This window comes from Ctenopharyngodon idella, chromosome 23 (assembly GCF_019924925.1).
Source record: "Ctenopharyngodon idella isolate HZGC_01 chromosome 23, HZGC01, whole genome shotgun sequence".
In the NCBI taxonomy this organism is placed as follows: Eukaryota; Metazoa; Chordata; class Actinopteri; order Cypriniformes; family Xenocyprididae; genus Ctenopharyngodon; species Ctenopharyngodon idella.
In genome coordinates this window covers 24,543,068-24,555,326 of record NC_067242.1, presented here as the reverse complement: position 1 = coordinate 24,555,326, position 12,259 = coordinate 24,543,068, and the positions used below count along the sequence as shown (strand labels likewise).

At 38.8% G+C, this 12,259-nt stretch overlaps 1 protein-coding gene across 10 annotated transcripts in view; it reads left to right on the top strand.

Annotated features, from left to right (window-relative positions):
* The window catches only part of kmt2ca (lysine (K)-specific methyltransferase 2Ca), a 151,719-nt gene extending 139,773 nt beyond the window's left edge, over nucleotides 1-11,946 (top strand). For 7 of the 10 annotated variants that reach the window (XM_051883022.1, XM_051883020.1, XM_051883021.1 and 4 more), the window contains 14 exons: nucleotides 6-153; nucleotides 409-578; nucleotides 1,387-1,523; nucleotides 1,631-1,850; nucleotides 2,931-3,070; nucleotides 3,739-3,834; nucleotides 4,134-5,286; nucleotides 5,396-5,532; nucleotides 5,949-6,091; nucleotides 7,441-7,612; nucleotides 9,100-9,216; nucleotides 9,336-9,409; nucleotides 9,771-9,879; nucleotides 9,989-11,946. In XM_051883022.1, coding sequence (XP_051738982.1) covers nucleotides 6-153; nucleotides 409-578; nucleotides 1,387-1,523; nucleotides 1,631-1,850; nucleotides 2,931-3,070; nucleotides 3,739-3,834; nucleotides 4,134-5,286; nucleotides 5,396-5,532; nucleotides 5,949-6,091; nucleotides 7,441-7,612; nucleotides 9,100-9,216; nucleotides 9,336-9,409; nucleotides 9,771-9,879; nucleotides 9,989-10,081 — 2,909 coding nt within the window. In that variant the 3' untranslated portion in view covers nucleotides 10,082-11,946. The remainder of the gene's footprint in view (nucleotides 1-5; nucleotides 154-408; nucleotides 579-1,386; nucleotides 1,524-1,630; nucleotides 1,851-2,930; nucleotides 3,071-3,738; nucleotides 3,835-4,133; nucleotides 5,287-5,395; nucleotides 5,533-5,948; nucleotides 6,092-7,440; nucleotides 7,613-9,099; nucleotides 9,217-9,335; nucleotides 9,410-9,770; nucleotides 9,880-9,988) is intronic. The other 3 variants (XM_051883028.1, XM_051883023.1, XR_007928005.1) reach the window with 2 other exon arrangements.
* Nucleotides 11,947-12,259: the final 313 nt, after the last annotated feature.

The window sequence follows — 12,259 nt, the reverse complement described above, 5'->3', positions numbered from 1 at the left end:
TCTAGTTTCTAAAAGTTTGGGTCAGAAGCAGCTCACTGCTTCATTCAAAGCTGAAGATGACCTGCTGGGACACACCATCACTCAGGGCCCAAAAACTGTTGATGTTCCTGCTTCACTTCCCACTCCACCCCACAACAACCAGGAGGAACTTCGGTAGGTTTTCAGTGCTTTTTGCGAATTTTTCTTTTTTAGTCTCATATCTTTTGTCCATTAACAAAAATCCTAGTCCATAACGTAGTTTATTCTGGCCTAGAACCCCCACTTAGACAGCTCTTGACACATTTTTGTCTGCAATATGCATTAAATCACTGATCCATAGTTCAGCTCTCTGACTCTGAGACTTCCTATTGTTGACCATAAAGTCTTGTTTTAGATCAATATGTGTGTGGTTCTGTGTGTCTTTAATAGGGGTCAGGAGCATTGTGTGGACAGGGACACTCCAGATAGTTTTGTCCCATCATCTTCTCCTGAGAGCGTGGTTGGCATGGAGATCAGCCGTTATCCAGATCTGTCCAGAGTTAAAGAGGAGCCACCATCCCCTGCTGTCTCTCCAGTCATTCCCATACTGGATTGTAAAGGTAATCTAAACAGATAAAGATAGAGACTAATAAAACTAGTAAGGCGCCAGCTGAGACAACATTTTAAGACATCTTGGGCACACACTTGATGCGAAAGCTGTTTTAGAGATGTGGCGGGGTGAGCGAAAACAGATAACAAGGTGACACTTATATAATGGTGAGGCATCCATTCCACCACAGAAGGTAGATGTATGCTTCACTGAGAAGGAAATCCCACAATGCACTACAAAATTCTCTTTGGATGATAAACAATATCTCACTCATATATCATGCTGTTGTACTGAATATCATCACTGCTGGAAAACTCGTGCCTAAGGCTGAATCCTAACCGTGCTGATGTTTAGTACAACAGCACAATTGCATGTATAAAACTGCAGAATGTAATTCATTCAATACTGTAAAATATTAAATTAAAAAGTTCAGTCTAATTTAATATTGGTATGTAATATGTGTTTTTGTGCTTATTAGAGTTTCACCAAAGTCCCTTTCGAAGCAAGTCAGTTCAATTTGTGGCCATCTTGGGAACACATTTCATTTTCTCCCATTCCTTGTAATATCAGTGTTCCCGTTTCAGCAGCATGCTGTCTCTGGTTTCACATCATTAGCTTATCAACATGCTGTTAACAAATTCTATTGGAATCAGTTTTGAGTCAAGTCTTCTGTGTACTTTACAAGAGGAGCACTATTTGTATAGCCTGCCATAGAAGGTAGCTGTCTATGTAGGTAGTAGTATGCAACAGGGCAGCATAAGCTTTTGGAGCAGAGCTGGATACTGTCAACTAACAAAACCTTGCTGTTTTGCCTATAGGTTCTGATGCAAGGCAGTGGGAAGTCAAGACAGAGCCACCAAGCAATTTTTTTGCTTCACAATTTGGACAGCCTTCTACATGCTTAAGAACTGACCTGGTGTCTGTATCTGTTACTCTGAACCCAGTGGCAACACAGGTGACTGCCTGAAGTTATATTATCCATTCTATATCAGTAATGACTTTTTCAAAGCAAGAATGATTACATCTCCCCTCTGACCTTGTGTCTGTCTGCTTGTGTCCCAGAATATTCAAGGAGTGGTGTCAGCACTGGCGAACATGCTTTGTGTGTCCATACCCGGGAACTATGAGGTGATTCGCTCTCCAGGCCCAGATCACCGCAGCTCAATAGACATGTTTGGTGGACTTAGGGTCCCGCCTCAGACTGTTCTGTTCCATCAACAACCTGGAATGAGGTTCCTCAGACCACCAGGTGCCCCACTATCACACCAAACATTCAGTGAGGGTAAGTATGACTTTTAGTGCAAACAAATGTGGTTGTTGATTTTGACTGTCAATATCTCATGGCTGCATTTTGCAGAAACTTAAAGTACTTAATGTTTTTCTCAAATGGTTTAGTGACAGACCCCCAATTGTGAGGTACTATCTTTTGGGTTTATTGGCAGTTTTCAAAATAATGTTCATATGTATTTTTAAATCAGAGCACAAAACCAACATAGACATAGGTGGTTGCTTGAAGTGCTCAATTTATAAGTTTCAAATACATTTGCTCTGTTGTGATTTCAAATACATTTTCATATTTTAATGTCAGAAGTGAACCATAAATGTGATTCATTTGCTTAACCCTTATGTGCTCTTTGGAATTTATAGAGATTTCATGACTTCAAGCATCACTAACAAACCTTGCTGCATTTTTTCTTTCATATGTTCTTAATGTTTGTGCTTAGATAAAAATTATTTAGATAAAAAAGCAGGTATGGGGAACACATATTCACTATTAACTACGACTTTTGCCTCAAACTCTAATTTACTGCTCATTTATAGTTAGTAAGGTAGTTGTTGTAGGGTTTAAGTTTAGGTATGGGGTAGGATTAGGGATGTAGAATATGGTCATAAAGCACATATTACCTTATTCTGCATAAGTAAACAGCCTAATAAACACTAAAAACTAATAAACAGCCAATATGCAAGCTAATAAGCAACTAGTTAAAAGTGAGAATTGTTCCCCATGTTAAAATTTTACCAAAAGCAGTATGTGTATTAAATTTACTTCAAGTTCAAACACACATAACTTTTTTCAGATGTTTAGATTGAGTTTTAAAAAAGCTGTGTAAAATTGAGGTTAATTGAGATTAAAATGATTTTGAAAAAGCCAGTCTTAACAGTGATGGTTAACCACTTGACATCTTTGTTTACTTCATTGCAAGTTGAATTTATTTCAACCAATTTGTAAAAAAAAAAGTACATGCTAATCACTTAAAAGGGCAACAAAAATTGTCAAAACATACAAGCTTTGTGGATGTAATTTGTCAGAAGTTCTCCGACAACCGCATGATTTGAAGGTTTGATTGATATTATATTACAGGTTCAGTTGTGGTCAGACCAGACTATCAGATGGGTGGAAGCAGTCCAGGGCCTAAACCACAGTGGTGCTCCCATTGCAGGGTGGTGGTTCTTGGAAATGGGGTTCGGAAGTCCACCAAAGACCTGCCAATAAATAAACAGGTATGCAACACAAATGTAAAATTGAAACTCCCAAATTACCCTTCCCAGATGACTGTCATTTATAGGATATGTATTTTAATGTCTCATGGATTCCTTGAGTCATTATACCTCATATCACCCCCTAAGGGCTGTTAAAGTGTTTGTTCAACCAGTTTGTGTGGGTCTAGACTACATCCTCTGACAAAGCACTGAAGAAGGCTGAAGCCGAGGGCCACAGAGCACTTGAAAATGTGCAACCCCCTCAAAGCCCCTCAAGGAGGCACAGAATAGCGCTCCAATTATGATAATCCGGCCCCTGATGGGAAGTGAAAATCCGCCCTGCTGCAGTCACATAGTTAACTGACATTACCCAAGGGAATGTGTGTTCCGAGGCACGTTTTGTTAAAGGGCATAAGATACCCAAGTTCAAAAACAGTTAAGCCCATTTCAGGTCATTTAAATCATAGGACACCTTTGATGTCTCCCACCCTTACCCCCCTCCCTTTTCTTTTAATAGTATGCAAATCTAATTTCCTATGTCATCAGCATAGGTTTGCAACAAATGCAAGCTTTGATGTCTTGCCAGTGAGGCACTTCGATCTAATGATAATTTGTGGCAGTAGATGGGAAATGGCATGCCCTGTTTCCAGCCTAGGGTGAGCCTGATCTTACAGATGTTCTTTCTACAGGGCCATGGAGGATCTGAGGGGAGCCTTGTCTTCTGCAGCCATAACTGCTTTGTTCTCTATTCAGCCTCCATGCAGACAAAATTGGTAGATGGCAAAGTAAGTATAAACCTCAACAAATCAGAAATTTAAGTCATTAGCTGACAGTGTCGGATCTGCTGTTATATTTAGAAAGCCAAGTTATGTTACCTACACATGGAGTGTCTCTTTTAATGACAGCCATAAATTCTAAATCTTAAATCAAGATTTACTGTGAAGTGCACTAAACAGTCTCATCAGTATTTTAAATATAACTAAAACTACTGCTGGTGCTATTTTCTTTAAAAGAAAACAGTTGCCTTATTGCCCAAAGAATGCAAACTCAATCAACTCAACTCTGATTTCTCTTGATCTCACAGCCAAACTTGCTTCCACCATCGGACTCTGAGGATAAGCATAATCCCACTAAGGTGTTTCATCAATACAGTAACAATATATCCGATCTTGACGTGCACTGTTTGGCTCAGCTGCAGCCTAAGCAGTCTCCACCCCCAACTCCGATAATATCCTTCCCATCCATCACTTCTGAGACACTCAGAGGAGATAGCAAGTCTGATACTCTAAAGGTCACAGTGAAGCTTAAGCCTCGGCCACGAGCGGTACAAAATGGCTTGGATGACCCTCGGTGTTCATTAGGCAAGCGCTGGAAGGCTTTACGTTGGAGAAAGTGGAGTGTTCAAATTGTGATTCCTAAGGGTAACTACCACCTGCCAGGGGAGGAAGAGGTTGACGAACTACTGAAGAAACTGGGGACGTCTCTTAGGCCTGAGCCCATGCCCAAAGACTTGCGCCGCTGCTGCTTCTGCCACGAAGAAGGTGACGGGCTCACTGACGGGCCGGCCCGTCTGCTGAACCTTGATCTGGATTTATGGGTGCACCTCAACTGTGCCCTGTGGTCTACTGAAGTCTACGAGACCCAGGCTGGAGCTCTCATTAACGTAGAGCTGGCCCTGAGAAGAGGCCTATCAGTGCGCTGTTCATACTGTCAGCAAATCGGTGCCACGAGTGGCTGTCACCGCTTGCGTTGCACTAATGCATACCATTTTACTTGTGCTCTTAAGGCACAGTGCACATTCTTCAAAGATAAGACTATGCTGTGCCACCTGCACAGACCCAGAGGAACCGGCTCAATAGGAGGAGGGCTGGCAGGAACCGAGCATGAACTTCGGTGCTTTGCCGTGTTCCGTAGGGTCTACGTGCAGAGGGATGAGGCACGGCAGATTGCCAGCATCATCCAGAGGGGTGAGAGAGAACACACCTTCCGTGTGGGCAGCTTGGTGTTCCACTCAGTTGGTCAGCTGCTTCCTCACCAGATGCAGGCTTTTCATTCTATGTCTGCCATTTTTCCTGTGGGCTACGAGGCCAGCCGGATCTACTGGAGCATGCGTCATGGCAATCGTCGTTGCCACTACGTGTGTTCCATCGATGAGAAAGACAGTGACCCTGAGTTTATCATCCGTGTGGTAGAGCAGGGTTACGATGACTTGGTTCTTACTGGATCCTCACCAAAAGGTAAGCAATAGTTTTGATTGCGCTGTCAACCAGTTCCGTTTTTTTTTTTTTTTTTTTTTTTCCTAACGGTATCGGAATTATATAATAATTTCCTCATGTTGTGGTGCAGGTGTGTGGGACAAGGTTCTGGAGCCTGTGGCGGAGAGAAGGAACGAGACAGGATCTCTGAAGCTTTTCCCTGTTTACCTGAAAGGAGAGGACCTATTTGGATTGACTGTATCTGCTGTTACCAGGATTGTGGAATCTGTAAGTGAAAGTTAAATCAAGCTTTTAAGAACTTATCAAGTAAAGAATGCTCTGATGTTGCATTTGACAGGAATGTTTAAGATGTATTTGTGGATATGGAAAGAGGCTAATAAGTTTAAAATAGAGTGGAAATACTGAAAATTTGATTTCTAAAAGCACATGGACATTCATGTCTGAAATTCTCATTGGTGAATGGATGTCTACATTTCAACTTTTGTTGGGTGGGACGACTCTCTAAATCTTTGCAACAAAACACAATTGCCATAAAATCTAATGAAGACTTGTTTGTATGTCTTATTTGATGCTATAAAATGCTGATGCTGAAACAAAAAAATGGTTTGCCTGAGACATTTATACTATCTCTTATTTTTTGTAAATGTTCCTGGTGTTGTAACATTCATCTTTTGTTTTTATAGCTTCCTGGAGTGGAAGCATGTGAACAATACACGTTCCGCTATGGCCGTAACCCACTGATGCAGCTGCCCTTGGCCATCAACCCCTCTGGTTGTGCCCGCTCTGAACCTAAAGCTTGCACACATGTCAAGAGGTTCGTGTTAAGGTATTCTGTATAATTTAACCTTTTTTTGGTCCATGTTTGTATTGGATTTCCTGCTTTCCCTGTGGTCTGTGAGTTGAACATCCATTCATGTCCCGGTTTAGCCCATGAGCTCAGTTTGCTGTTAGTTAAAGGGTTAGTTCACCCAAAAATGAAATTTCTGTCATTAAGTACTTACCCTCGTCGTTCCAAACCCGTAAGACCATCATTTATCTTCAGAACACAAATTAAGATATTTTTGATGAAATCGGAAAGGTTTTTTAATCTCCCATAGCAAGCAACGAAATTAACCACATTCAAGGTCCAGAAAAGTAGTAGCCGACTCAGAATTGGCCGGTTCCTGCGTCAGCATCATACGCATGCGTCGTGGTGCTCACGTGAACCGCGTCGGCCAATACTGAGTCTGCGCTCTGATGTAGAACCTGGAAGCTCTGCAATGTGTCTTCAATGTAGGAGAATGACAGGGCAGAGAAGAAATTGTTGAATAGTCGTTATTGTTTTGTTTTTGCGCACAAAAAGTATTCTCGTCCCTTCATAACATTAAAGTTGAACCACTGTAGCCACGTTAACTATTTTAACAATGTCCTTACTACTTTTCTGGACCTTGAATGTGGTAATTTTGTTGCTTTCTCTGGGAGATAAAAAAAAAAAACTTTCGGATTTCATCAAAAATGTCTTAATTTGTGTTCTGAAGATGAACGAAGGTCTTGCGGGTTTGGGACGACATGAGGGTGAGTAATTAATGACAGAAATTTCATTTTTGGGTGAACTAACCCTTTAATGTTGGCGATTTATCAATCATTGTGCATCCATTTTAATATGAAAAGAGAAAGACTAAATGCAGTGAAGCAATGCAATGAAGTCAAGAACAGCTTCAACTGATTCAGTGCTTTATACCAATCCAATAACTCTGGTTATGAGTCAGGTACTTTTTAATACATCGTTCAAAAAGACTTGAAATCCATTCAGTCATTTGTTTGCGAATCAGACATGGTTCATGTTGTGTGTTTGGGTACACATGTTGTCTATTTATTGTCTTTGTATAATTCTTTCACTCATCACAATCAAATCCGACTGCTCAGACAAATCTTCATTTGTTTTGCTGTGGCACTGTAAATTCATTATAGGATTAGAAAAGACTAGTTCTTAACTAGAGCGTTTGGTCCGCTTCAGCGAAAGAGATGCAATGCAGGTATTGAAAAATTAGTTCATGGAACTGAAGAGCATAAATATCTTTCTGATATTTGGAAGAAGAAAAAAATCAAAACATTCTGAATATGAACCAATATGAGCCAGTCCTGTTTGTTTGTTTGTTATTAAATGAAGCACATATGCTTGTGTTTCTCATGCAGGCCTCATACCCTGACCAGCTGTAGCTCTAAGGCCCTGCAGAGCACTGGGAACCCGGCTGAGATGGGTGTCGCCCCATACAGCAAGCATTTTGTCCATTCCAAGTCCTCTCAGTACCGTCGAATGAAGGCTGAGTGGAAGTCCAACGTCTACCTGGCTCGTTCACGGATACAGGTAAAAAAGATCATAATTAGCTCAATGTTTGGAATAGCATGCTAACATATCTACTTATAATATTTCTGCAGTATACAGCGTATATATGATGTTCAAGGCATGCAAATATTCTGTAAGCATAGACCAGGGGTTGGCAACTTATGACACACTGAGTGATAATCACAGAAGTGACACCTGCAGTCGCACAAATGGTTTGTGGGATCTGCAGGTTAAAATCTCACACTTTAATAGTATTTATAGCTCCTAACTTAAAACAGCCTGTGTGACTAAGGAATGATTACCTTAAAATGTACATCTCTATGCAAGTTCGAGGGACAATTTTTAAATTAAAAACAAACACCTGTTTAGCTATTGTCCAAATGCCAGTGATTATCCCTCCACTTGCCAGTGTTGGCATGCGTGCCATAGGTTGCCGAACACTGGCATAAACTACCCAGATAACCTATTGCATTTGACAAAATGTGCCATATTTTAACAGAGTACACTCTGTGAGATGCTGTTTCCCATAATACAATGCACTTAAAGGTTTAGTTCACCCAAAAATAAAAATTGAGTCATTAATTACTCACCGTCATGTCGTTCCACACCCATAAGACCTTCGTTCATCTTCAGAACACAAATTAAGATATTTTTGATCAAATCTGATGGCTCAGTGAGGCCTCCATTGCCAGCAAGATAATTAACACTTTCAATGCACAGAAAGCTACTAAAGACATATTTAAAACCGTTCATGTGACTACAGTGGTTCAACCTTAATGTTATGAAGCGACGAGAATACTCTGTGCGCCAAAAAAAACAAAATAACTTTATTCAGCAATAACTAGTGATGGGTGATTTCAAAACACTGCTTCATGAAGCTTCGAAGCTTTACGAATCTTTTGTTTCGAATCAGTGGTTTGGAGTGCGTATCAAACTTCCAAAGTCACGGTGAACCATTGAAATTTCGAAACCCTTATGACATAACGAAGCCTTGTTTACTGAAATCACATGACTTTGGCAGTTTGATACACGCTCCAAACCACTGATTCGAAACAAAAGATTCGTAAAGCTTCGAAGCTTCATGAAGCAGTGTTTTGAAATCGCCCATCACTAGATATGGTTGAATAAAGTTATTTTGTTTTTGTTTTTTTAATTACGTTTTTTTTATTTTTTATTATTAAATTAAAAATACAAAACCATTTTTATTTCCAGTATAACTGGACCACCACTCACATGCTGCATGAAGAGGTCATGGTACAATGCGATATTTTGTTGTACATGCTACTATTTAAAGCAAAAAATGTTAAGTGAAACAGTAGGCAATACATGATAAACATGTAATGTTTAAAGTTTCACTTAATATTTTTCGATTACAGTAAGCAGTTGGTACCATGCAGTACATAGAAAGAAGTAAGCTAGTATTAAAATCTGAACATACACTTTGGCTTAATTGTTTAAAAATGACTCTAACCTGTAATAATTTGAGTTTTTGCATTATTTTAATCCAGGGTTTGGGGCTGTACGCTGCTAGGGACATTGAAAAATACACCATGGTTATTGAATACATTGGTACCATCATTCGCAATGAGGTGGCAAACAGGAAAGAGAAGATGTACGAGGCACAGGTATGCATTATAATAAAATTGAATTTGAATAATCAAAATCAAAAGTCATGCTGAATAAGCACTTGTTCTGTCCAAGTGCTGGCCAATTTATTCATTTATTTATTTTTATTTTTTTGCAGAATCGTGGAGTCTACATGTTTCGCATCGATAGTGAGCATGTAATTGATGCGACTATTACAGGAGGACCTGCAAGGTGGAAAATTAACTTGAATTTCTAAGAACGCCAACACTGTTAGCTTTAGACAATAAGGCCAGAAACATAGTCTACACAAGTACACAAACACAGATACAAATGTGCGCAATCATGCAGCTTTTAATATCAACTTTAACTTGCTCAGTAGTTGACCTGAAAGAGAAAAACCATTGTAGAAGATTGTGTTGCAACAACACTGAGAATGCAGTGCATACTTGGGTTATGCTACGAAATGCTTTCTAACACTCATCAGAATGCAACATCGCACAAAGTCAAGCTTGCATAGCTTGCGTAGCATGTTTCGGCCCTTACCTGCTTAACCCAGTTTAAATTTGTTTCTAACAATCCTTTTATCCACCAGGTATATCAACCACTCCTGTGCACCCAACTGTATTGCTGAGGCTGTAACCTTTGAGAGAGATCACAAAATCATCATCACTTCCAACCGCAGAATCCAGAGAGGCGAAGAGGTAAAACTAGTTTATCCCACCAGTCCGAAAGGCATTCGTTCTCCACATTGCTTTTGACCCAATTAGATTGATGTTTAACATTCTGCTCACCTATTTTTCTCTTTTTCAGTTGTGTTACGACTACAAGTTTGATCTGGAGGACGATCAGCATAAAATCCCTTGTCACTGTGGTGCAGTTAACTGCAGGAAATGGATGAATTGAAAGATATCAGTGGAAAGATTGACAATTCAACATATGCATTCCTTTTTATTTTTTTAGGCCCAGAAAACATTTTATTACTTCAATTCTGATATATATATATATAAATCAAATGTTAGGGCACGATTTAGACCGCAGAACTGTAAGGGGTTTTAAAGGCATAACTGCCTGGTTTTCAGAAAGTTAAAACAACTCCACGGGGTCTGTTTTGGTTTAGTGGCGGACGAGTTGATGTAGTTTATGATTGAGCACCTTCACCTAAAATATAAACAGGCTGCACACTGGTAACTCTGAATTGCAAAGACAATGTAAATGTATGTTTTCCTGCATGAGAGATGAGACGAGACGATGCGCTTCGACAGATGTCGAGCGAGGCGAGTGGTAAACAGGATTTTCAGGTGGGCTTAGGCTTGAAAGTGCTGGCCACAGCCTTATTTAGATATAAAGAGGCAGGTCCTCTGGGTAAAGAAAAATATATACACAAATATATACACATATAGTTACAGAAATGTAGACACCACTGAACAAGGAATGTACTGAGAAGACTTCCTTAGGGATAAAGCTAAGGGAATTATTAACTTGCACTAAAACAGAAAGATACCGTTTAAATACTTGATTCCATGAGTCAGTTTATTTTTTCCTTTGTTTGATTTCTGTAAAATAAGAGACGGCTTTTGTATTTATTATTGATTGAAGCTATTTTTTAAAGATGTGGAAAAGCAGAGAGTCGAGCTGCTGGGAAAGCCTGCCGATTGGACAGAACATGTTACTTTATATGATGTGTAAATATCCGTCTATAAATGAAATTTTTAATTACTCGACCAAATGTTACCTTAACTTTATCATAGCTGTCTGGGTGACCTTTTGTTTGTTTTCAAAAAAAAAAAAAAAAAAAAAAAAAGATTTAAAAATATTTAAGAAGGATGTCAAGATATCATTTTGAGAGTATATGTATTGTATAAAATTGTACAGAATCTGTAAAAATGAAAGAATTCAGAGTATTTTTGTTGTATTTAGAATGTAGAATCAATATTGTCTAAAATGATCTGACCACTTGAAGAACTGTTTCCTTACTTTCGCTTTTTTTGCCATTTTTATATATTTTCGCAGTCAAAACGAGCACCAATCATGCTGAGGTGATTGACATCTTAACTCTGTTCATCAGATTAGTGTGTGCTGTGAATTTCCATTTGAAGTCACCCATAATGTACTTGATAGTTCCCCTTATCGAGCACGAGCTGATCTTAACGCTCCACAGCATAGACTCACGTTTAGAACTTTAGAGATGAAGTTCAATGCCTTTCACATTCAGAAAACTCAATGCGTAGACATTAATGAAATGTAAAGAATGGTTCTTTCTTGTTTACATTTAAAGAATAAAATAAGATTTATTTTTGGTGTTGGTTTGTGGAAAAGTAAAAATCATGGTATGATGTCACAAACTCACTGAAATAATGAAATAACTCAAACCTGGTGGTAGCACTTTGCAGACCAGTTTAAAATGAAGTTTTTCATGTGCACAACTAATGTGGACTGCAATTGTTGGTATTCTTAAACAGTCCTGAGCTTGTAATATACATGGCATGATGTATTTTTTCAATTTTCTGATAAATCAATTGTACATAATTTCTCAATGACTGGCTGTAATAAAATTTGTTTTCTGGATATTTTTCCCCCTTGTACAATATTCGGACATTTAACAGTATTTGTCTTTTTCTTTGTCCTGTATAGTAGTATCCAATGTTAAAACGAAGCTTTTTTTTTTTTTTTTTTTTTTTTTTTGGAAGTATACAATGTGTGGGTTTTGGAGTTTGTGGAATCAGATTTAGAAACATTTACAAAAACAAAATAAAATATTTTACATCATATTCCTTTTTCTGTGTTCCTTGTGAGGTTTAATCAAAAAAGGTATTTAAGCTTATAATTATATTCCAATGCACTTTTAGATGTGTATGTCCTGGAGTCTCCATAACAAGCACTAAAAGAAGAAAGTTAAGCATGCATCAGTCCTGTTGTATCATCTCGCACTGGCCCCTCTACATGTAGCTGATAGCTTTTTTTTTATTAACTAGCACATTTCACACCTATGGTGCACAGTGGTGTTCATACGTTGAATACGGAAGGCGTTCTAAAGGAAACCAGATATTTTGCTTCATAACTTGTTAAATATGGATTTTTTTT